Source organism: Oncorhynchus mykiss, chromosome 17 (genome assembly GCF_013265735.2).
Source record: "Oncorhynchus mykiss isolate Arlee chromosome 17, USDA_OmykA_1.1, whole genome shotgun sequence".
NCBI classification, from domain to species: domain Eukaryota; kingdom Metazoa; phylum Chordata; class Actinopteri; order Salmoniformes; family Salmonidae; genus Oncorhynchus; species Oncorhynchus mykiss.
The window spans coordinates 63247225-63273395 of NC_048581.1; the positions used below are offsets into that span (position 1 = coordinate 63247225).

A 26171-nucleotide genomic window follows, 5' to 3' on the forward strand; every position below is an offset into this window, starting at 1 on the left:
TTCTACAGATGCACAATCGAGAGCATCCTGTCGTGCTGTATCACTGCCTGGTATGGCAACTGCTCCGCCCACAACCGTAAGGCTCTCCAGTGGGTAGTGAGGTCTGCACAACGGATCACCGGGGGCAAACTTCCTGCCCTCCAGGACACCTACACCACCCGATGCCACAGAAAGGCCATAAAGATCATCAAGGACAACAACCACCCGAGCCACTGCCTGTTCAACCCGCTATCATCCAGAAGGCGAGGTCAGTACAGGTGCATCAAAGCAGGGGCAGAGAGACTGAAAAACAGCTTCTATCTCAAGGCCACCAGACTGTTAAACAGCCCCCACTAACATTGAGTGGCTGCTGCCAACATACTGACTCAAATCCAGCCACTTTAATAATTGAAAAATGTATGTAAAAAATGTATCACTAGCCACTTTAAACAATGCCACTTAATACAATGTTTACATACCCTACATTACTCATCTCATATGTATATACTGTACTCTATACCATCTACTGCATCTTGCCATCTTTATGTAATACATGTATCACTAGCCACTTTAAACAATGCCACTTTATATGTTTACATACCCTACATTACTCATCTCATATGTATATACTGTACTCGATACCATCTACTGCATCTTGCCTATGCCGTTCTGTACCATCACTCATTCATATATTTTTATGTACATATTCTTCATCCCTTTACACTTGTGTGTGTGTATAAGATAGTTGCTGTGAAATTGTTAGGTTAGATTACTCGTTGGTTATTACTGCATTACTCACATTAACATCTGTTAACCATGTGTATGTGACAAATACATTTCATTTGAAGGTATTTGTTTAGAATATATACAAACTTTGAGCCACATTTCCCAATTCCAGGTTGTTCTCAACTGACTCTGATGTACAGTGCATTTGGAAAGTATTCAGACCCCTTGACTTTTTCCACATTTATTATTATTATTTATTGTAAAATTGATTAAAAAAACAAAATAATCCTCATTAATCTACACACAATACCCCATAATGGCAAAGCAAAAATAGGTTTTTAGAAAATTTTGCAAATAGATAAAAATTTGAAAACTGAAATCTGTCCCGAAGCCACTCCTGTGTTGTCTTGGCTGTGTGCTTATGGTTATTGTCCTGTTGGAAGGTGAACCTTCCCCTCAGTCTGATGTCCCAGTCTGAGGTCCTGAGCGCTCTGGAGCAGGTTTTCATCAAGGATCTCTCTGTACTTTGCTCCGTTCATCTTTCCCTCGATCCTGACTAGTCTCTCGGTCCCTGCCACTGAAAAACATCCCCACAGCATGATTCTGCCAACACCATACTTCACCTTAGGGATGGTGCCAGGTTTCCTCCAGACATGACAATTGGCATTCAGGCATTCAATCTTGGTTTCATGTTGTTTTTCATGGTCTGAGTTCTTTAGGTGCCTTTTGTCAAACTCCAAGTGGGCTGTCATGTGCCTTTTACTGAGGAGTGACCTCCGTCTGGCCACTCTACCATAAAGGCCTGATTGGTAGAGTGCTGCAGAGATGGTTGTCCTTTTGAAAGGTTCTCAATTCTCCACAGAGGAACTCTGGAGCTCTGTCCCGATTGCTAAGTTTGGATGGGCGGCCTGCTCCAGGATGGTTCCAAACGTCTTCCATTTAAGAATGTTGGAGGCCACTGTGTTCTTGGGGACCTTCAATGCTGCGGAAATATTTTGTTACCCTTCCCCAGATCTGTTGCTTGACACAATCCCTTCTCAGAGCTCTACGGACAATTCCCTTGACTTCATGGCTTGGTTTTTGCTCTGACATGTCCTGTCAACCCTGGGAACTTATGTAGACAGATGTGTGCCTTTCCAAATCATGTCCAATCAATTGAATTTGTTGCAGGTGGACTCCAATCAAGTTGTAAAAACATCTCAAGGATGATCAATGGAAACAGGATTCTCCTGACCTCAATTTCCAGTCTCATAGCAAAGGGTCTGAATACTTATGTAAATAATGTATTTCAGTTTTTTATTTGTAATAAATATGTAAACAGTTATACACACCTGTTTTTGCTTTGTCATTATGGGGTATTGTGCGTAGATTGACGAGGCAACATTTTTATTTAATACATTTTAGAATAAGGCTGTAACGTAACAAAATGTGGAAAAAGTGAATGGGTCTGAATAACTTGTAGCTATCATACTGACAACAGATTGATAACAGGAGTGATTTACAGGACTTTGTATGGGAGGGTCCAGGATCCCTCCTTGACAGAGACCTTTGCTCTGTGGGGATGCCGTCCTGAGTACCAGGCACACCCACAACCCTTGCCCTGGACCTGAGTATAAATTACTACGATTTTGGCATCTTCTCCCATAAGGAATTTGACACTCAGTTGAACAGTAACACCCTTATTGGATGCTTTCAGTTCTATGGATCAATGCACTTTTGAATCTGGACTTTGCCCCTGTCTTTTATGACGAAGTCTTGGTAGTATTTGTTCAGAGTTCCGCAATAGAAACCCCAGGCCTGGAATATGAACGGTATCTGGAGAAGAGAGAAATAGATTCATCCATAAATAACACAGAAAATACATTGCCGGACACAACAGGTAAGGTACCTCGAACATCGATAAACCATAGGTAGGCCTATGTTTTTTTCAGTGTACTTCCTGCTGAGGGGTTGATCGGCTAATGTTTACATGATGAAAAGGGCAATGAGTGTTTTCCAGTGTTACATAAAAGCAATTAGTCTGAAAAGTAAAGTCTTTGAGCTGAATTTAGAATTCTATTACCGACTTTATTACAAGACTGACTTCTGTTATTATTGTGTGTAATTCATTAGAGGGAGACACTGGTTAACCCGACAAATAGGATACAGAGCTGTACATTTCTATTAAATATATGGTGCTGATTGAAACATTTAGTTTTATTTTAGCTGAACTAGGGTGTGAGTATCTCAAATACTTATTTCTACTGCGTATAGGGTCCTTTCCCCTGCTGTAAATTGAATTATTTCTAAATTATGTAGCTAGCCCTAATAAAGATTGAAATTGATGACTGAAAAATATGATGTGTTGCTTGCTGTCAATCCATAGTTTAACCATGATAAACCATCCTCTGACATTTGTCACGGACTAATTGTTCAATCATTGACTTTACTTAAAACAATAGCAACATTTTCAGCTGCTTGCGTTGCTCTTGTTTCAACCGGTGGGGCAGATGGGAAATGTAATGGAGTTTTGTTGTTTACACTGTTCATGTGTGTTTGCACATCTCAATCATATAAATGAAGGTATCACAGAAGGTCAAAGAGCATTGAGGTTTTTGGTTGTCCATTGGGAAAAATTGCAATAGGGCACAACTAATATACTGTAAATGACTAAAACATGATTTAGGCTATGACTAAGGAAATAAGCAAACAGGAAACCGCTCACCCAGAGGCGGCGCTCCTAGTGGCCGGGGACTTTAAGGGAAACTTAAATCAGTTTTACCTCATTTATATCAGCATGTTAAATGCGCAACCAGAGGGAAACATTTTCTAGATCACCTTTACTCCACACACAGAGACGCTTACAAAGCTTTCCCTCGCCCTCAATTGGGCAAATCTGACCATAATTCTATCCTCCTGATTCCTGCTTACAAGCAAAAATTAAAGCAGGAATCACCAGTGACTTGGTCTATAAAAAAGTGATCAGATGAAGCAGATGCTAATCTACAGGACTGTTTTGCTATCACAGACTGGAACATGTTCCGAGATTCTTCCGATGGCATTGAGAAGTACACCACATCAGTCACTGGCTTTATCAATAAGTGCATCAAGGATGTTGTCCCCACAGTGACTGTACGTACATACCCCAACCAGAAGCCATGGATTACAGGCAACATTCGCACTCAGCTAATGGGTAGAGCTACCCCCTTTAAGGTGCGGGACTCTAACCTGGAAGCTTATAACAAATCCTGCTATTCCCTCCGACGAACCATCAAACAGGCAAAGCATCAATACAGGACTAAGATTCTACACCGGCTCCGACACCCGTTGGATATGGAAGGGCCTGCAAACTATTACAGACTACAAAGGGAAGCACAGTCGCGAGCTGCCCAGTGACACGAGCCTACCAGATGAGCTAAATCACTTCTATGCTCGCTTCGAGGCAAGCAACACTGAGGCATACATGAGAGCATCAGCTGATCTGGATGACTGTGTGATCACGCTCTCTGTAGCCGACATGAGTAAGACCTTTAAACAGGTCAACATTCACAAGGCCGCTGGGCCAGACGGATTACCAGGACGTGTGCTCCACGCATGTGCTGACCAACTGGCAGGGGTCTTCACTGACATTTTCAACATGTCCCTGATTGAGTCTGTAATACCAACATGTTTTAAGCAGACCACCATAGTCCCTTTACCCAAGAACACTAAGTTAACCTGCCTAAATGACTACAGACCCGTAGCCATGAAGTGCTTTGAAAGGCTGGTCATGGCTCACTTCAACACCATTATCCCAGAAACCCTAGACCCACTCCAATTTGCATACCGCTCAAACAGATCCACAGATGATGCAATCTCTATTGCACTGTACACTGCCCTTTCCCACCTGGACAAAAGGAACAGCTATGTGAGAATGCTATTCATTGACTACGGCTCAGTGTTCAACACCATAGTGCCCTAAAAGCTCATCACTAAGCTAAGGATCCTGGGACTGAACACCTCCCTCTGCAACTGGATCCTGGACTTCCTGACGGGCTGCTCCCAGGTGATGAGGGTAGGTAACAACACATCTGCCACTCTGATCCTCAACAATGGAGCCCCTCAGGGGTGCGTGCTCTGTCCCCTCTTGTACTCCCTGTTCACCCACGACTGCATGGGCAGCGACGACTCCAACACCATCATTAAGTTTGCAGACGACACAACAGTGGTAGGTAGGCCTGATCAACGACAAGACAGCCTATAGGGAGGAGGTCAGGGACCTGGCCGGGTGGTGCCAGAATAACAACCTATCCCTCAACGTAATCAAGACAAAGGAGATGATTGTGGACTACAGGAAAAGGAGGACTGAGCACGCCCCCATTCTCACCCCCATTCTCATCACACGCCAAAACCTATTCCCCCTCAGGAGACTGAAAATATTTGGCATGGGTCCTCAGATCCTCAGAAGGTTCTACAGCTGCAACATCGAGAGCATCCTGACTGGTTGCATCACTGCCTGGAACGGCAACTGCTCGGCCTCCGACCGCAAGGCGCTACAGAGGTTGTGCGTATGACCCAGTACATCACTGGGGCTAAACTGCCTGCCATTCAGGACCTCTATACCAGGCGGTGTCAGAGGAAGGCCCTAAAAATTGTCAAAGACCCCAGTCACCCCAGTCACAGACTGTCCTCTCTGCTACCGCAACAGCTTTTACCCTCAAGCCATAAGACTCCTGAACAGGTAGTCAAATGGCTACTGTTGGGTTCACCTTGGGGTCATGATAGGGGCTGTACCGAATGTTTGATGTATTATAATAATTGGTTATGCTTATGTTGTATTAATAGAAGGGGAAGGGTCATAAGACCCTCCTTACATTTATAGGGTCCTAGACTACAGATTAACAATGTATATATTCATTATAAGGTTTAATATTGTTCCACAGTCTTTTCTAGTCTATGCCTCTTATAAAGAAACAGAGAGATGTGTGACTGAGAAAGAACCCTGCAGGGAAGTGAAAGAGATAAGAGACTAGTCAGACAGTCCACTATAAATCAACTTGGAGAATGGACATTTACTGCTGTGCCTTTAGATAGCACTGAAACTCTTGTTTGTATTGCTGTGTATGCATGGGCTTGGTCTCATGAGTAGAAGGTAATGACGTAGGCCGTGACATCACTAAGGCTGGACTTCGGGCTTAATAAAATAACTTGGACCTTTAACTATTTTGCAGAACTTACTCGGAAACATGCGTGCTATGTTCCTGTTTTCAACTTCTGTTTGCAATTGCATTAATAAAGGTTTTTGATTTGTTTAATTAAAGATATTGTCTGAATGCTAATTTCCCCATGAGCCAATGATTGACAAGGAACAAGGAACGAACCCCAACACTACCCGGGCTATTTGCATTGTGTTTGACTACAGTCCACTATACAGCCTTTTATAACATAATGACTGACTAAGCGCAGGGTTTCTGAGGTGTGATGACTAAGAGGTTTGTCATCATGGTTCAGCTCAGCTCTGGACAGTAATGTTACTCATTCATAGCTAGGTTTTCAAAGGGAGGGTATATTACTGGAAACCTTTGTTACCAAACTTTGGTAACTTTCAAGGTTTGTATTTTATCAGATGACATCTAGTGGCCTTTTTGGGTACTTCAGATTATTACAGGTGTCTGCAATTATCTCTGGCCCTCGGTGTGGTCTCATCACATGTAAAATATATCAAATAATCAAATAATAAGATAAAGGTATAATAATAGAATGACAAAGCTGTCAAACATCTAAAATATAAACCATCAAATTAGTGAATACCATTGGTGTTTAATATGAGGGTTTCAACATGAAATATTCATTATATATATTTTTCCACACTTTTTTTTGTTGTTGCTACATTAGTATGTCTTTGTTGTAAATATTTTAGCGCCAAACTGATGGCAGTTGTGAAAAAAGTCAATCATTGGAGAGTTAATAATGCCATTGTTGATTAGAAGCTTTTTTCATTAATTAGGCTTCCTAATTTCCTCTTTAACCATATGGTCTATCCACTAGAAACTCTAGGACAGTATGGACACAGATATAAATAAAATAATACTATGTATGAATAGATTTTTTAAAGTTATTCAAGTATAAATGACCAAAGTTACCATCGATTGTCATATATTACCTGTTATTTGCTAAAATAACTGAAGATTCCTGTCAATTAAACGGTAGCTTTGCAACCCTATTCATAACACATCCTGTATAATAACTGATTATAATAACAACAATGGTAGGTGATTGTTATTATGTTACTGTATCACTGGCCAATAAGGTAGGTGAAGTACCAGTTATGTTGGCAGCAGTAGTTATCACTGTATTATGCTCTTGTGGTTGATATTTGTGCCGAAATGTTTGTGTGTGTTTTCTGTATCTCTGTCTCCTCATGTTACAGGTGTGTGACCCAGGGGTTCCAGGATGTACAGTCCCTATGGCTTGGACTCTAGCAGTTACGCAGGATCTGTCCAGTCCGTCCAGTCCAAGTAGGTGTTCTCTGGAGCTTGCACTGTAGTTATAACCTATTTTTATGTGTTTATTTCTTGTTTACTCTTGAATATTTAGTCTCTGAAATCAAATCTCTATTATGCTATTTTCTCAATTTTCTTGTGGCAGTGGTCTTTCAGTGGATGATCGGTTATCACAGATATCAAATTTGTCCAGACCAAGTGCCAAGTCAATATACAGTAAGTAAAGAGAAAACCATAATATTGACCTGGAGCAGTTGAAACTGATTACCTAAAGCATTGTTTATTATAGGTGAATGTTTTGTGAAACGCAACTATGCATAAGATGTTAATCATCCCATGTGCCCCATCAGTGCAGAGGAAGGAGTATGCGGACTCTATCACCAAGATGATGAACAAATTCCAGTACAGAGTAGAGGTATTGTTTTGGTTAATCCAATATAATGATTGTACTATGCTAATCATTTACATTGATAATGGTCTGCGTTTGATCACAATAGCTATGCAGCTATTTCTGTGATTCCAAATGCATGTATAACCCCTGTGTGTGTCTGTTCTCCAGCATCTGTTCACCTGTGACCTGGATGGTAGGGAGGTGTGTGATGTGAATGACTGTGTTGAGAGGCTAAAGCTGCTGGATGGGATGGGCCGGGTCTGGGGGCAGGACATGGTCCTGGAGGTGCGGGATGGGAACCTGCTGCTAACAGACATCGAGACTAAGGTTGGTGCACACACTTTATACTTGGCAATAAAACATTGGGTGAGCATAGCTATACCCACAGTTTACTAACAGACATTGAGTGTTGTAGATTAGAGAAAGATCATACAGGAGGTGTCACAGGTATTTACTACCCTTGGATTTCATTACATTTGATTGTGTTACAAAGTGGGATTAAAATTGATTTAATTTTCATTTTTTACCTAAAACACTCTGTAATGTCAAAGTGGAAGAAATATTCTATATATAAAAAAATTAAATGAATGAAGGATTCACCCCCGAGTCAATACATGTTAGAATCACCTTTGGCAGCGATAACAGCTGTGAGTCTTTCTGGGTAAGTCCCTAAGAGCTGTCCACACCTGGATTGTGCAACATTTGCCCATTATTCTTTTCAAATTTCTGAAGCCAAACTGTGGGGAAAAGCTCTCAAGGTTTTTTGGTGCAGTTTTCCCTGACTTATTTCTGGTGGGGTAGGCTTGTGCACATTTTGTAAAGTTATCTAAAATAACTCAAATGTACTCATAGCCCTCTCTACTTTTCTCCTCATGCTCATAGTCAATTGAAGTCATCTGGAAAGGAGCTGTAGACTGTACATGTTACATTGGGGCCCTAGTTATTACACTGGGTTTCTTGTGTTTGATACATTTACACACTTGTGATAAAGTGTTCAATGTCATGTTGAACACATGGCCAATAAAAGCGTTCTCATGCTAAGTTCAACACTCTTTCTGTTTCTAGATGGGCCATTTTAGTGTGAAAGTACTCGTTAAATTAGTGTTATGTATTGACTTGGTACAACAATGTGTGTCCTTTTGTTGTTTTCCTTCGTAGTAATCCCTCTGGTGAGATATGGAGCCTGTTCCACTCTTGCAGTAACTGTGATTTCGCATCACTCTTGTTGTCATTCTGTTGGTTTAGGCTTAGTCCTTTGCCTTTATCGTTCCAAGGTTCCAGATACAGCCGCATCCTTTAACTGAGCCTGCATGAGATGGTGTGGAGACTGCCGGTCTGTAACTGTTCCCCCCCACCATGACAGCTCCTCTTGCACTGATGGCCTTAGTGTGACCGTGGATATCCAAGTTTAACAGTCATGCTGTTGTGGCTGAACATTACTGAGTGTTGCTTTTACCATCTCAGGTGAGTGTCTCTCGGTGCATTCTTCCATGTAATGTTCAGCATGCAAAGGAGAGCGTGACAGAAAGTCTGCGTCAATGTTTACCTTTCCAGGACGCTACTTCAGTGTGCAATTGAAGTCTGACAGCTCCGCCACCCAGTGATGACCGGTGGCATTCAGTCTCGCTGTAGTTAGTACCTATGTCAAGGGGCTATTATCCCTGTACACTGTCACAGAGCGAGCATAAAATAGGTCATCTCGGAACTGCTCAGTCGCTGCCCATTTTAGGGCCAAGAATTCCAGTGAAGGTGATGGTTTCTCTCTGCTTGTGTGATAGTGCTGGAGCAATATCCAATGAATCAGTTTGCCACTTTGTCGTTGGTATAACACACCTCCCAATCCCTCTTCAGAGGCATCAATGTGCAGGATTAAAGGGTTCTTGAAATCTGGGTAAGCTAGCACAGGTGGATTAGTCAACACACTCACCAAGTGTTCTAATGCTCTCTGGTGGGCATCCTCCCATATAACTTTCTGGTGGAGCAGAGCCTGTCCCGGCCGCACAGCTATCTAGGTCCTTCACTTCCCAGATGCTGGGGTCTCCAACTTCACTGCTAGTAAGTCCTAGAGACATTTTGCGTGTTGTGAGAAGTTCTTACTCGCAGCCCATGTAGTACCCTAGAAACCCCAGTAGTTTCCCCAGCTCTCTCACATGTTTCCCAGTTCTTGCACTGCTACAATTGATTTAGTATCCATTCTGTAACCATTAGTATAAATAATTTTTTCCTAAATAATGGACCTCAATCTTGAATAGGTCACACTTATCAGCCCTGAGTTTAATACCCCATTGATTTTGCTGCCTGAGTACGTAAAAATAAGCACATCATCCAAATATGGTATACAGATCTCTTATACCCTCTAAACTTTCCTCCATGCTTCGTTGGAAGACAGAGGGACTGTTTGATAAGCCAAAGGGAATTCTGTTCCATTGACATAAGGCCCAAGGAGCAGTGTATCTTCTGGACTCCTCTCCCACAAGGCCTTGGTGGTATGCCTATCCTTTAAAACTGTAAACCATGAGTTTCCTCCTAAACCATCAAGTATTTCCTGTATACGGGGTATGGAATGCCTGTCTAGAACAGTCTTCTTTTTCAATCCCCTGTAATCAACACAAAGTCTTAAACACCCATCCTTTTCCGTACACAGACCAGAGGTGATGGTAATGATGATGTTGACATCCTGATGAAGTTTTTATTCAGGAGCCCCTGGAGTTGGCTTTTCACCTCAGCATACAAGGGGCGTGGCACACCATTGAACCTCTGCCACTGGTATGTTATCAGTCAAGGTTATCGGCATTTGGAGATTTTCAATGCACCCTATGTTCATGTCATCTTAGGCAAAAATGGCTGATTCCTATCTGAGCATCTGTTTGACTAATTCTTGTTGTTCTTGGCTCAAGTGCTGTACATTTACAGGTGTGTCCCACCACTCTATGTGACTGGTGTCAGGGCCAGGCTCCAGTGGGGATCTGTCATGAGTCTGTGCTACAGCAACCTTTTCTCCACTGGGCACAGGAACTGGGTGACATGCTACCACTCTCTGTTAGGTTCCTATCCCTGTTTGTCATGTTTGGTAGTATTCACTACTGCAATGTCAACTTTTCAAGATGGGCAATTTGATGTTTTCATGACTTGACTTTGTAGGTCCAGGCCCACCATTTCGTCATTGAAGGGGGCCTCTCTTGGGATACAGGGACGAATCCATTTTGTTTGACAATGTCACGTCTGCATGCTGTAAGCAAGCATTCCTCTGTGTACTCTGAGTGCTGATGCTGATTGAATAGAGTCTTTGTAGCAATGCTGGCAAGTCTGTTGACCAGTCCATAACAACTTTTGCATTTTTTTTTCTCTCTGTTGGTTGTATTTGATTTTCTATTGGAGCGATTTCTGTTGAACTGTCACCCTGTCCCTGTACTGACTGTGCTAATGATGCTACCTGACAGGTCAGTTCTTTGATTGCTTCATTGCTCGCATCAATTTTTACTCAGGAGGGGATTGTATTTATTTTGTTTTCGGACAGTGGTCTGTGGGGGCTCTGCCTGTGCACATTCCTCCCCGTTATCCTCACTCTGTACTGCATTAACTCATATGGGTGTGAACTTACGTGAAATCCTGGCCTTTTGCATGCGTTCGGTTTCATTGCCCTTGGCCATTTGCATTTTCTCAAGCAACAGTTCATCACTGGGGTTAATATTCTGGAGATGCTCATCTTTGCCCTGATGTTACCATTTGTTAATCCAATAACAATGGCCTGCAGGCATTGGCTCTTGACTAACTGTGCCATATTCCTGACTGGGCACGAGCTGAGGCTAATAACACTTTCTGTTTCATGTCAAAGACTCGGACTAGGAAGTCCAAGGCAGACTCTCCCGGATCTTGTGTTGCTTTAGTCAACTTGTGATACATTTGCGTAGCATCCTTCTCTGCGTAATGTGTCCTCAAGATGTGCCCTAGAGTGTAGAGTGTCATGTCTGTTTTTCCCTCCAGATAACTCCTCATCTTAAACCCTGGGCTCACAGCTTTGATTACTGCTTCTATCATTTCTAATTCACTGTATCCTTTTCTCAGTCCATTTTCAATCTGATGTTCTAGGCTGTTGAAGCTGAGTTGAGGAGGCCCTCCCACCTCTTTTCGTCCTGCCGCAGCTCCTTTCTCTCCGCTGGGTTCACTGTCCATTTGCGTCATTGGCACTGAATGGCTGGAACTTGTCGGCAGACCTTTCGCAGCATCCTCCGAGTCCGATATTCTTTTGATTTATTCTTTCGGTTGAAGCTACCAAGACATTCCCTTATCCTCTGATTCCATTAAAATCCTCATTCTCATAGTAATCCTCCATCAGTTTGCGCAGTAATGTGCAATGGCTTTCCTTTCACTTCAGAGTCATCTACACCTCCTATTCCACAACAACAATTGTCTTCACTTAAAGTCCATAAACTCTGTTCGATTTTCTCAAACAACGTTTCCCTCTCAACTCGTATTGTCCTACTCACGTGGCAACAACAACAATGCAGGCAATGGCAAGATAGCTCCAATCCGTTTGGTGGTCAGCCCGCTAACGTTAGCTGGCTAGCTACTCTCCCAACGTCTCTCACTCGTTGTCCGTTCAAAGAATAGGAGCCGGTGCTAACATGAAAATAAATCTCAGCAGTGCCTCCAAATGTATTCCCTTTCTATGAGATTATAATATTGTCTTCTTTATTTCCCCATGGGCTTCATCCGAGTGGCTGGAACAAAACCATATTAAGCCCTTTACATTTAGCTCCATGCCATTTATTTTATGCCATTTATCCCCAGTCTTTGCCAATGTCAAGCATATCCATACCATGATGTAGCCAGCATCACTGAGGCAGTTACTCAGTGATGTGTTGGATTTGCATCAAACATATTTTTTGCAGTATTACTCTAGTGCCTTGTGGCATATTTTGGAACAGTTTTATTCTGTATATTTGCATTGTTCTTGAATCTTTCCACTCTGCCATTTAGGTCATAATTTCCTCCCATTACAGCCAATGAACTCTGTAGCTGTTTTAAAATCACCAATGGCCTCATGGTGACATCCCTGAACAGGTTCCTTCTTGTCCTGCAGCTCAGTTCAGAAGGTTGACTGTATCTTTGATGTGTCTGGGGGGTGTCTGGGGGGTTTAATACATCCTCCACAGCATAATTATTAACTTGACCATGCTTAAAGTGATATTCAATGTCTGATATATTTACCAATCACTATATCTACCAATCACTAACCTTCTTTATGAGGCTTTGAAAATCACCCTGGTCTTTGTAGTTGAATCTGTGCTTTAAATTCAATACTTGAAGGAGGGACCTTACAGATGCTGTATGTATGGGGGACAGAGGCAGGGATAGTCATTCAAAAATCATGTCAACCCCTATTATTTCACACAGTGACTCCATGTAACTTATTATGTGATTTGTTAAGGAACATTTTACTCCTGAACTAAGCGCTGTATTTAATCTGTAATGCCGGAACCATTACAGATTCCGCAATAGATATGAACAGGTCATTTTATGATTGAGCCGACATGCAGCTTTTACTGTAAATGTAGTCTACTCTAAAGCCTTTAAATTTCACTCACGCTGTAACGCTGAACTTCCGCGATGTGTGTTGAATAAAGCCCTAATTTAGTCTTGCCTAAACAAAGGGGGGAATGCTTATGCAACTACTATATTTGAGTTATTTAGCAATTGTACATTTGTACAAGTATGTGTAACTTGCTTTTCACTTTGACATTATGGAGTATTTTGCGTAGCTCAATGACAAAAAAATCACAACAAATCTATTTCAATCCCACTTTATAACGCAACAAAATGTGAAGAAATCCAAGGGGTTTTTGATGCCTGACCTACTATTTTCTCTCCCTCTCCCCCTCTCCCCTCTTCCTGTGTGGGGTTCAGGAGGAGCTGGAGTCCCTGGCTCTGAGCAGCATCACGGAGCTAAAGGCTGTGATGGACAGCTGTGTGTACAACTCCCTGCTGACTGCGACCGTCAAGGACCACAGCAAGAGGACCACCAGTGTCTTCATTTTCCAGTGTGAGGACCTCAGGGTGAGGAGAATGTTATGCATCCCTGAACCTGTCTCCAGACTGTATTAGGACCATTATGTTTCTCTCATGTTTCAAAATGGCTGTGCAAATGGATGTTAGTGATTTATTTCAGGCCGATTTCATAAAACGGGACCTAGAGAGAGTGTTCCCTCACCAGAGAGATGACGTTAACAATCACAGCAACAACAGGTAACAACAAAACAGTCCAAAACAACAACAGTGCTTTTAAAACGGTGTAGCTTACCTTAGTATGTGCTCATTTTCTTTGGGTAACCCTCTTTTTATCTCTAGCAGGAGCAATCTGGAAGTTATGGCTGGCCATCAAATTGTTAGGAATCTTCAGAATGCTGACCCACCAACTGAGCAGAGAGAATGGACTCCTCCCGAAGATCCCTCAGCTCAATGGAGCGCTCCGGACTATGGTAAAACAATGGCATACTCCAACCCAAAGTAGTTATAGGAAACCATTGATCAAGAGGACTAAGGTTGTAACTTGTGAGGTCAGATGGGCTTGCCTAGATCACTGTAAAAAAAAAAAAAACTGAGACTATTAGCTCAAGGGTTTGTTTCCTGTGTTAATGACAGATAAATAGCTTTAATCAAGGTTTGGTCAAATATCTTGAAAACAATAAATACTGTATTTCTAAATCTATGGGAAGTGGGAAACCAACCTGTTTCACTCCTATGTGTTCAATAGATGAAGATCTTACACCTGTACCTACGCCTACACCGCCCATGCCCAGAGAAGAGCCCCTCCCTCCCAGGAAGGAAACCCCAGTTCAACACCTCTTTATGGAGGAGGAGCCTGAGCCTGAGCCAGCCCTTGTCTCTCCTCCACGCCCATACACAGAGACTAATAGGAATGTGGTCAGTGCTCTGCCTCTATCATTATATTATTAATGTTAGCAGTACTGTGGATTTTAGCTTAAAGGGGCAATCAGCAGTTGAAACAATAACAATGCATTTGTCCTGCCACTGTTCCTGTAAAAAGCTGATGGATGGGGTGGGAGAAAAGTAACCACTCTCAAATTCATAGACAGAGCTATGGATGCAAGGACTGTCCATCCGTGATATCAAAATAATAGTTTTAAGCATGTTTTGAGGCCATACAGTGTTTGTTTACATTTATTTTGTTTAAAAACATTGGCGTAACAAGCTTATATTGTGGGTCCTGAAGGGGTGCGGCAGTTGAACTAAGCTCATGAGGCATTTGTAAATGATATTCTTCAAGAATCAATATATATATATATATCATAAGTCCAGAAATTGATGTAGCAACTGCAGATTTGCCCTTTAAGGTGAATGTAGTGGTTTGCATATGGATATTGTATAACATGTTCTTTGTTTTTCTACAGGACATCGTGAATCATATTTTCAATGACATTGAGATCTTTATGGGCAAAGTCGCTGCTGCAGCAGCCAAAGCCGAGAAGAAGAAAAATAAAAAGAAGAAGAATAAGGATAAAGGTGTGTGTTTCTCCTTATTCCAAAGAAGGCTACACCAGTGGAGCCAGAGATACCGTACGGGGTATACATTTAAAGGTATGATAAACCAAAGTAAGGATCTCCCACATTTTGTAACAAAGCAGAGGGCTCCGTATAGCTCTGCAATGACATGATTGGTTGACGGTAGGTGGGGGCGGTATGTTGGGGGCGGGAGGTCCTGTATAAACACAAACTCAACTGCTCTGCTCTGTGAAGCACAAGAGGTATGAATACACTGATTTCTGCAGACACCGGATTGACCATGCAGAGCCTTTAATCTGGAATAACCTTAACATTTATCTTGGCTCCCCCACCTGAACCCCTGGGGATATCCCACATTCAGGTGCAAGACGGCAGTGGCAGTGGGGAAACTGATCTGAGGTTTTTGCATTTTGATGCCATTTGTTTTTTTGTTTCATTTCCAAGGCATTAAAGGCATGCCACCACCAGAGGAATTTGAAACCTGTCTCCAGAAAATCAAATGCGGGTTCAACCTTCTGGTGTGTATCAAAATATCTCAGCTATTTTGCTTGTTGTGTTGTACACTCGTGATGTAATACATGCTAGTCATTTAATCTGAGAGCTTAATCAAGTACCTTTGGTCTGTTCACTGGGACAGGGGGAGCTCAATGGAAAGATTAGTCATCCCAGTGCTCCGGAATTTGTCCACAGCCTCTTCTCCACCCTGGCATTTGTAAGTTACTCCTACTGCTTACTCCATCTTTGTTTTCTACGCAGCTCTTGACCCACCCATGAACTATTTTCAAAGTAGTGTTTTGAACCAGCCTAAAATAATTGACAGTACATGATACATCTTCCTATCAATGAGTTCAGAAGGCTTGTTTCCCACCCTTAGTGGCAAGTGCTGCTGTAGAATCAACTGCTAAAACAGTTAAAACCCAGTTACCTGACCGCCTACCGCTACCCCCTCCCTTCTCCAGGTGGTGTCCCACAGCCCTGAGGAGCTGCCCCCCACCATCGTGGCGCCCCTGCTAAAGCCTGAGTGTATCCGTCTGCTGAGTGAGGAGGCCACTCCTGAGGAGGACCAGCTGTGGCAGTCGCTGGGAGACGCCTGGAACGTCCCCAGGTGGGACACATGCATCACACCACTCACCAATGGGTATCTGGGAATGGGGAGTTACTGTCAGTCAGTGGTGCTCTGTGTACTTCCATACATTTTGACAAGGGCTCCCTGATGTCTTAACAGTACAAAATGGCTAGAGGATGATGAGGACATCCCTACCTACACTCTGGAGTTCTATGATGGTTGGCAGCCCCTGGAGTTGACCCGCTCTTTCCCAGGGAGAGAGCCTGAGAGAGGGCAGCAGAGTCAGAAACAGAGTCAGAGTCAGAGTCCACGCTCCACCACTGAAAAGGTATTTGCCCAGTGAGCTGCATCTTATAGTTCTGTACCGGCTGGGTAATTCCAATAAGGTTTTATTCAATAAGTTCTTCCAAACTTTTCCCCTGTAGAGGTCGGCCCCATTCAAGCCTCCACCATCACGGTATGCATTATCAAAGTATTATATACAATTTAAAAGCCATGAAATGATTATGGATACATGCTGGTCTGTGTGCGTCTATAGATCTATGTATGTGTTTTCAGTCCAGATGTGCCAAACTCCAGTTACATGCGTGTGATGTATGACTTCACGGCAAGGAACAACAGAGAGCTGAGCATCTCCAAGGGAGAGGTGGTTCAGGTGAGCCTACTCAACACTACTACATGTTAACAGCACTCTGAAGTCTGTCTGCCCGCCCGCCCAATAGGAGGTTTTGACACAAGAGTGTGTACAGTATGTCCTCTGTGCATCCACAGCTACTGGACATGTCAAAGAAATGGTGGCGAGTAAGGAGCGACAGAGGAGAGGAGGGCTTCATACCCAACAATGTACTGGAGTCACAGGACAAGGAGCAGGAAAAGCAGGCAAGATACCCCAACACTCAGCAAAACTTCATACTGTAAAGCCTGCTGTGTATGCTCCATGTGTATGGTGTTTACTGTATGAGTATGTCATTATAGAGACCTTATCCCCCCTGTCAGGAAACCAGTGGTCCTCCCTCCCTAACCAAGAGGTCCAAGCCTGACCAAGTGAAGGCCTGGCTAGAGTATAAGGGCTTCAGTAAAATGTAAGAGCACTCAAACTCCCAATCACAATAGTTATAGCTTAGTGATCACTGTAGGCATACATGTAATTTACAACGACTGTAGTCAATCACAAGTGAGTATGAGAAATGACAGGATAAGTATTCTCTTTTCCCAGATTTGTAAAAATGTCTCCTTCACTTTCTCTCCTTCCCTCCCTCTCTCTGTCTATCAGCACGGTGCGCTGTCTGGGTGTGCTGAGTGGCTCTATGCTCCTGGGGATGACGAGAGAAGAGCTGAAGATAGTGTGTCCTGAGGAGGGGGGGCGGGTTTTCTTCCAGCTCCAGAACATCAAGTCTACCATGGCTGTAGGTCCCACACCACCCGGGCTTTAACTGTACAACTGTTGATTTATATTATTGTACATGACAGGTAACAAGCTGATTTCTAAATCCCAGTCCTATTCCTGACCTTGGTTTTTTTCTTTCCACTCCAGCTTGCCAGTGAGGTAAGGCCCATAGAGCCTTAGGAGGGGAGGAGACGGGAGGACCAGAGTCACAAATGTGTCGTGACTTTTAAGTTTTATCCCTTTTCGCTGTGCAATAGAAAAATTCTGATTATAACTACTGAAAACACTGAGTAAGCTGAGTTTATTTAAAAGTATGTAGCGTGGAAGTATCAAAACTCTATATTTTTTTGTTCCATTTCATAATCCAATATTTAAAGAAAGAGTCTCTCTATAAATATATATATATATTCTGTGTACACTGTTAACTTCAGTACTATATTTAACCATATGTATTCTATAAAACCAGTGTTGATGCCACTTGATTCTATGATTGATCTTGAGGATTTTATTAAAGTCACCATTTCTACATGCATAAATGAATGTTAAGTGTTACAATACTTTTTCTGTATAGTATCGTGTTGTTAATGTAATGTAATCAACTGACATATATTTTACTTCGGTAGTGAGTAAAATATATGTACACTTCAATGAGTAAATCACATTATATCAAATCAAGTCAGTCTCTATAATCTAAGCATGTATCTCAATGTTGGAACTGTCTATCCACATACAGTACAGTACCAGTCAAAGGTTTGGACACACCTGCTCATTCCAGGGTTTTTCTTAGTTTTTACCATTTTCTACATTGTAGAATAACAGTGAAGACATCAAAACTATTAAATAACACATATGGAATCATGTAGTAACCAAAAAAGTGTTAAACAAATCAAAATATGTTCAAAAGTGAGTTTGTAGAATTTCTTTCCTTCTTCATGCGTTTGAGCAAGGTAGGGGTGATATACAGACGATAACCCTATTTGGTAAAAGACCAAGTACATATTATGGCAAGAACAGCTCAAAAAAGCAAAGAGAAATGACAGTCCATCATTACTTTAAGACATAAAGTAGCAAAATCCATCAAGCGCTATGATGAAATTGGCTATCAAGAGGACCGCCACAGGAAAAGAAGACCCAGAGTTGCTTCTGCTGCAGAGGATACCTTCATTAGAATTAACTGCACCTCAGATTACAGTCCAAATAAATGCTTCACAGAGTGAAGTAACAGACACATCTCAACATCAGCTGTTGAGAGGAGACTGATTGAATCAGGCCTTCATGCTCAAATTGCTGCAAAGAAACCACTACTAAAGGACACCAATAATAAGAAGAATTGCTTAGGCCGAGAAACATGAGCAATGGACATTAGACTAGTCCAAATTTGAGATTTTTGGTTCCAACCACTGTGTCTTTACGAGACGCAGAGTAGGTGAACAGATGATCTCTGCATGTGTGGTTCCCACCATGAAGCATGGAGGAGGTGTGATGGTGTGGGAGTGCTTTGCTGGTGACTGTCTGTGATTTATTTAGAATTCAAGGCACACTTAACCAGCATGGCTACCACAGCATTCTGCAGCGATACGGCATCCCATCTGGTTTGCGCTTAGTGGGACTATCATTTGTTTTTCAACAGGACAATGACCCAACACACCTCCAGGCTGTGTAAGGGCTATTTGACCAAGGATAGTGATGGAGTGCTGCATTAGATAACTTGGCCTCCACAATCACCCGACCTCAACCCAATTGAGATGGTTTGGGATGAGTTGGACCGCAGAGTGAAGGATAAGCAGCCAACAAGTGCTCAGCATATTTGGGAACTCCTTCAAGACTGTTGGAAAAGCATTCCTTATGAAGCTGGTTGAGACAATTTCAAAAGTATGCAAAGCTGTTATCAAGGCAGAGGGTAGCTACTTTGAAGAATCTAAAATATATTTTGATTTGTTTAACACTTTTTTAGGTTGCTACATGATTCCATATGTGTTATTTCATGTGTTATTTCATCATGTCTTATTATTCCACAATGTAGAACATAGTAAAAATAAACAAAAACCCTTGAATGAGTAGGTGTCCAAACTTTGACTGTAAATCAACTATATTAGTTGACTAAATGAGTCAATAAGCTGACTCATTAAAGAAAAAAATTTATGACACCAGACAACACATTAGATGAATAAACATGCTTTATTTCAATCATCAGACATTATACCATAGTCTGTAAAACATTGGCATTCATTTAAAGCCATGATAGTGACTACAGTACACTAAGGGCTCTATTCAATCCACGTTGCAGAAGTTCAGCGTTACAGCGTGATTGAAATGTAAAGGTAATGTTCCTGCGTAAGCGGAGACTGCATTCACAGTAAACACTGCATATGTCAGCTCAATCAGATATGACCTTTAAATTGCTATCGCGCAATCTGTAACACTTCAGCAACACAGATTGAACAGAGCCCTAAATCCAACAAATAAAAAGACAATGAAAACCATGTCAATATAAAAAACGTGCAGAGAACCTTTCATGTAAAAACATGAAAATGTCTAATAAGGAAAACATGAATTGAGCACAAAATAATCACAAGTGAAAATCAAATTGTTTGAATTCAACATTATGAAGTGAAAAGAATACTAGGCAATTCTTCAATGAGAAAATCGATTGAACAAAGAACTAAACTCGCAGTGTGAGGATTGACTGATTAACTGGTTTGTGTTCTGTGATGACAACACAGTGTCTATTACTATTACCCAAGACTCTTTGCACTACTGAAACCCGTTGCAAGAGAACAGCATTTTGGACTCAAAACGGCATTGAACTTTGTGTGGTCTTTCGATTGGGACAGAATTACGTCTGTGTTTAGTGAAGTTTGAGAATACAACATATGGTCTCTGAGTTATGGTATGCTACAGTAGAACCAATAGGTTCCCTAGCATTGTATTTGATAAACAAACAAAGGAACTAAACTGATTGTACAGATAGAGACAAACAACAGGAGTTGGTGAGGTTTGACAGAACAGATATGTGAACTCTGATGGACAATCTTTAATGGATGGATGGAAATGAAAAGGTAAGGTCAACGGAACTGGAAACTGTGTCGTTGAGTCCCTTAGTGAGCCATACCTGGACCTGAAAATGGATGTCTGATCCTTTATCAACAATTACACACATCCTACTCTACATAAACCCTTAAATTATACATGCATCCTCTAATTCCCTGCAAAATACTATTTTAAAGAATCAAATCAAAAGCTATAGTAAATGGTTGTTGGTTGTTTTAAAAGCCTTGTTTGTATCAATCAAAGAGTAACAACGGTCCAGTCTATGGCTGTATGTTTGTGGGAAGGATTACAATGTCTGAGTGGGTGTTTTGGTGGGAATGTATAGCCAGATTACATAGGCAGCTCTGGTTGAGATAAATGGCAGGGATGGATACCCAATATGGCTCTTGGTACTACCATTTCTGAAGACCCTTCCAAATGACCCTGGTTAACTTGATCACCTTCACTCGATACTCTATTGAGACAGAGCTACATGCTAAATTAAACCAAGTTCAACAGTCCTTACACAACAATCAACCAGAAAAACAAACAATGAAAATATCAAATAAGAAAAGAATATACATGGTTCTTTGTAGCTCAGTTGGTAGAGAATGGCGCTTGTAAGGCCAAGGTAGTGGGTCTGATTCCTGTGACCACACATATGTAAAATGTAAGTCACTTTGGACAAAAGTCCAATTGTAAAATTCTGTGAAAGTCAAGGCCAATAATTATGATAACAAAATACATCTTTCAGCTTTAATAACCCCAGTTTATAATGATCTACAGCAACGAAACAAAGTTTGCAATCTAAATATTGATATACTCTTTATATAAACAGTTTATCTCTATAGCCTTTAAGAAAAATACACTTTATATATTAAATTCAACTCTGAGGCTCACCCTATGTCGCACACATGCCACCCCTTCACAGTGAAACACCTCACTGTTGAGGAGCTACAGATCAGCATCCCAGGATTGAGATTAATGCATACAATTTCTCCTAAAATATCTGGTTTCTCAAATATTTAGGGTCTATTCAATTAGATCCGCTTTAGCCGACATCCGCATAGCTGTTGTTTGACCGGTGTCAGAACTGCGTTAGAGCTGTCAAATCCACAAGCGGCTCTTGGCATTATTGCTAAAGCGGACATTGCCATTGGCTGCATGGAGTCACATTAAGAGAAATCCCATGCAGCCTTGTTTATAAGTTAGAACACTGGAATGTGAGATATAATCTACACCTTGATGATGATTTTCTATTTGTGCGTCATTATTTCTATATAGACTACACTTTCTTGTTCTGAACTTAACGAGAGTGGGACGGGTGTGGCTTCGTGACAATGATAAAGAGCAGCTGCTCACCGATTTGACAGCTCCAACGCAGTTCCACTTCCGATGCCAAAACATCAGCTATGTGTGTGTCGGCTGTCGCCGGTTAACACTTGATCTGCTTGAATCTAGGCCTTACTGTATATATCACGCTTCGATCTTAAGTTTTTAAAATGGCCTGGTAGATATGGTATGCAATGCATGGTGAACATTTACAACTTGGCCCAACTTATTCCACTGGAACAGTCTTGGCATCTAATAGGAGTGTACAATTAGAACAGTTATAACAATATCCAAGATGAATGCCCACAGTTTGAATCGGGCATAGAAGAGGCTCTTTGTCTTTGGGCAAGATAATGGGGATAGGTGTGTACTTGTTTTGGTGACCATGACAACCATGGTGGTGGGGATGAGCTCATTTGTTCCCGATGACAACCATGCAAACGTGTCCCTGCACGGTTTGAGCATTGCCATAGGGATGACAAGCTGAATGAGTTTGTTTTGCAGAACTCAAACTAACAACAATCATTGACTGCACACATACTTCATACATGACAGTCGTTCAGCTTACTTGGATTCTCATGTGCTGCTGTTTCACGTTACATCTCACTTTAAACAGCTTTTCAGCCACTCCTGTTGCAGGGCTCCATGCAGGCATTCACAACATAAGATGCACGGTGGAAATGAAGGCAAAGCAGAGCATTGGTAAAACGGTTTCTTCCACTTCACTGGAAGGTCTGGGTAGGTAAGGGAGAAGGTACTTTAACATGCTGCATGGTTTCAGTCCCAATGGCATCATCTTGATGTCAGTTCAGCAAAAATGCTAATGCATGAAGAGAACAGATGCTGCGGTTGTTGTTGTTGTTGGTGATGAGGACTGAGGCGTTGCAGCAGAACATGAGAACAGCTTGGACTGTGACAGGCTAGCTAGTGCCTAAAATCAAAAGGCACTGGTAAGTCTGGTATGGAGCATACAGGGCACTGCATATAATGAACTAATAACCGACATAGTGGGTCCAGAGGCCAGTCCCTGGGGTCTGTCCTGGTCTCTTTAGAGGACCAAGAGGTGCGTGAGGGGTGGGAGTTGGATATACACACGCAATGGGGTTTGGAGGATCCATATCCAAGAACATGGTGACTGTTGAGGTAATGGTAGGGGGGGGGGGGGGGGGGGGGGGGGTGCTGTATTCATTATTCTTGACTTGTGCTTGGAAAACAAGTTGTGGTTAATTGGCTCCATCATTCACATCTCTCAGCATCCACTCTACCACAGACCTATATATCCTTATATATATATATATATATATATATGCAGTCGGGCAAAAAAGTATTTAGTCAGCCACCAATTGTGCAAGTTCTCCCACTTAAAAAGATGAGAGAGGCCTGTAATTTTCATCATAGGTACACTTCAACTATGACAGACAAAATGAGGGAAAAAAATACAGAAAATCACATTGTAGGACTTTTAATTCATTTATTTGCAAATTATGGTGGAAAATAAGTATTTGATCACCTACAAAGGACAAAGGACACCAGAAACAAAATTGTAGACCTGCACCAGGCTGGGAAGACTGAATCTGCAATAGGTAAGCAGCTTGGTTTGAAGAAATCAACTGTGGGAGCAATTATTAGGAAATGGAAGACATACAAGACCACTGATAATCTCCCTAGATCTGGGGCTCCACGCAAGATCTCACCCCGTGGGGTCAAAATGATCACAAGAACGGTGAGCAAAAATCCCAGAACCACACGGGGGGACCTAGTGAATGACCTGCAGAGAGCTGGGACCAAAGTAACAAAGCCTACCATCAGTAACACACTACGCTGCCAGGGACTCAAATCCTGCAGTGCCAGACGTGTCCCCCTGCTTAAGCCAGTACATGTCCAGGCCCGTCTGAAGTTTGCTAGAGAGCATTTGGATGATCCAGTAGAAGATTGGGAGAATGTCATATGGTCACATCAAACCAAAATATAACTTTTTGGTAAAAACTCAACTCGTCGTGTTTGGAGGACAAAGAATGCTGAGTTGCATCCAAAGCACATCATACCTACTGTGAAGCATGGGGGTGGAAACATCATGCTTTGGGCTGTTTTTCTGCAAAGGGACCAGGACGACTGATCCCTGTAAAGGAAAGAATGAATGGGGCCATGTATCGTGAGATTTTGAGTGAAAACCTCCTTCCATCAGCAAGGGCATTGAAGATGAAACGTGGCTGGGTCTTTCAGCATGACAATGATCCCAAACACACCGCCCGGGCAACGAAAGAGTGGCTTCATAAGAAGCATTTCAAGGTCCTGGAGTGGCCTAGCCAGTCTCCAGATCTCAACCCCATAGAAAATCTGTGGAGGGAGTTGAAAGTCTGTGTTGCCCAGCAACAGCCCCAAAACATCACTGCTCTAGAGGAGATCTGCATTGAGGAATGGGCCAAAATACCAGCAACAGTGTGTGAAAACCTTGTGAAGATTTACAGAAAACGTTTGACCTCTGTCATTGCCAACAAAGGGTATATAACAAAGTATTGAGATAAACTTTTGTTATTGACCAAATACTTATTTTCCACCATAATTTGCAAATAAATTCATTAAAAATTCTACAATGTGATTTTCTGGATTTTTTTTCTCTCATTTTGTCTGTCATAGTTGAAGTGTACCTATGATGAAAATTACAGGCCTCTCTCATCTTTTTAAGTGGGGGAACTTGCACAATTGGTGGCTGACTAAATACTTTTTTGCCCCACTGTGTGTGTGTGTGTGTGTGTATATATATATATATACACCCTGTACACATCATGCATCTGTACTGGAATAGTATACATCTACTCTTTTTGGCTGCATATTCTATAACTAATGTGAAAATAACATATATCTTAAAGTTAATTGAATGGAATGTTTGCAGTAGACCACAGTCACAGCACAGCTCCATGTCCTGAGGGCTGCTGCAGTGTCTCTGCTGGATGTCCTGCTTGCTTTTTAGTTAGAGCTGATTTAGATCACGGAGACTAGCTGAGAGGACTCCTTTAGCTATTAAAGCACTAGAAACTTCCTGAAGCCAGAAACAGATGAAAGCCAGCAGATACCCAGCAGCACACACAAACTGGAATTGTGCACAACTTCTGCTTCTAGACCACGCAGATTTGGTCCTTTGTCTGTTTTTTAAACTCAGTACGTCCGTACTTTAGAAAAGTGTTACCATGGTTTCCATGCATCTCTAAGTTACATGCGACTGTTCCTCTCAGTGCGGAACAGGTGTTGTTGGAACAATGTAGTGTGGAACCTATGCATTGTGTAGTGAGGTAAGATGACCCATGGATAATACACTCATAATATTGCTGCTAAGTTGTATCTGTTTTCCTACTTCAAAAGTTATAACCATTATGAAAATATTACGCTAGATGTTAATACTACACGAGATGATAATATTACACTAGATGTTAATATTACACTAGATGATAATATTACACTAGATGTCTAGATGATAATATTACAGTAGATGTTAATATTACACTAGATGTTAATATTACACTAGATGATAATATTACACTAGATGTCTAGATGATAATATTACACTAGATGTTAATATTACACTAGATGTTAATATTACACTAGATGTTAAGGTTAAAGCAGCATCACTGTGTGATGGAAGATAAGCAGCTTTTAGGACAGGAAAACTGCAATAAGTGTGTGTGTGTGTGTGTGTGTGTGTGTGTGTGTGTGTGTGTGTGTGTGTGTGTGTGTGTGTGTGTGTGTGTGTGTGTGTGTGTGTGTGAGATATATCAGTGATGGGTACAAACATGTCATTAAATCACAGGCAAAATGTGGGATCTTCCTTCCCATGCAGGGTCACATGACAAAGGAAATCACTTGGGGTGTGAATGTATGGAGGGTCAGGAGATAAAAGTGACAGAGGAAGTGACCCAGGAACAGATCGAAGATCAGAAAATCTTCTCCAATATGAAATAAAACCTATCCAGGGAGCAATAGAGAGGAGTTGTTGATTTAGCGTCCTTCTGCCCCGATGGGAGCCATGGAGAGGGTGTCCTCCTCGTCGATGTTGTCCAGCTCCTTGGTGCGCACAGCGTGGGTGATGAGGTTGAGCTCCTCCAGCAGGGTCTCACTGCGGTATGCCACGCGGATGTCCGGGACGTTGGTGCGACGGATGTCGTTGCTCTCCGGGCCCTCTTTGCTGTATTTGGGCCCAAGCCAGTAGCTCTTTGCCTGGAGATAAGAAAGAAGATCAGAGCAGAGCACTTGGCACAAAATGGCTGTGGATGAGAGGAG

General features: G+C 42.0%; 2 protein-coding genes across 9 annotated transcripts in view; one reads left to right on the top strand and one right to left on the bottom strand.

Moving 5' to 3' along the window:
• Window positions 1-2339: 2339 nt before the first annotated feature.
• On the top strand, window positions 2340-18289 carry LOC110494341 (epidermal growth factor receptor kinase substrate 8-like protein 3). 5 transcript variants are annotated; one of them, XM_021569311.2, is made up of 21 exons: window positions 2340-2584; window positions 7094-7181; window positions 7312-7382; window positions 7517-7581; window positions 7726-7884; window positions 8832-9021; window positions 13465-13614; window positions 13727-13803; window positions 13909-14036; window positions 14312-14481; window positions 14970-15156; window positions 15526-15599; window positions 15719-15793; window positions 16041-16186; window positions 16307-16475; window positions 16573-16604; window positions 16706-16802; window positions 16919-17026; window positions 17144-17229; window positions 17421-17553; window positions 17682-18289. In XM_021569311.2, the coding sequence occupies exons 7-21, from the start codon at window positions 13516-13518 to the stop codon at window positions 17712-17714; spliced, it is 1614 nt and encodes a 537-aa protein (XP_021424986.2). In that variant the 5' UTR covers window positions 2340-2584; window positions 7094-7181; window positions 7312-7382; window positions 7517-7581; window positions 7726-7884; window positions 8832-9021; window positions 13465-13515; the 3' UTR covers window positions 17715-18289. The 5 variants fall into 5 exon arrangements, with proteins under 5 accessions (XP_021424986.2, XP_021424985.2, XP_021424983.2 ...); XM_021569310.2 differs by having other exon boundaries at window positions 13906-14036; window positions 17682-18287; XM_021569308.2 differs by lacking the exon at window positions 8832-9021 and having other exon boundaries at window positions 17682-18284.
• Window positions 18290-24560: 6271 nt separating this feature from the next.
• Window positions 24561-26171, bottom strand: part of LOC110494343 (AMP deaminase 2) — an 81135-nt gene continuing 79524 nt past the window's right edge. For all 4 annotated transcript variants that reach the window (XM_036950419.1, XM_036950420.1, XM_036950418.1 and 1 more), the window contains exon 18: window positions 24561-26108. In XM_036950419.1, coding sequence (XP_036806314.1) covers window positions 25890-26108 — 219 coding nt within the window. In that variant the 3' untranslated portion in view covers window positions 24561-25889. The remainder of the gene's footprint in view (window positions 26109-26171) is intronic.

Coding starts and splice junctions, on each gene's coding strand:
- LOC110494341 (XM_021569307.2), top strand. CDS start 7,117: ATGTACAGTCCCTATGGCTTGGACTCTAGCAGTTACGCAGGATCTGTC. Junction 15,794..16,040: donor TCTTCTCCACCCTGGCATTT/GTAAGTTACTCC, acceptor TCCCTTCTCCAG/GTGGTGTCCCACAGCCCTGA. Junction 17,027..17,143: donor ACAAGGAGCAGGAAAAGCAG/GCAAGATACCCC, acceptor CCCCCCTGTCAG/GAAACCAGTGGTCCTCCCTC.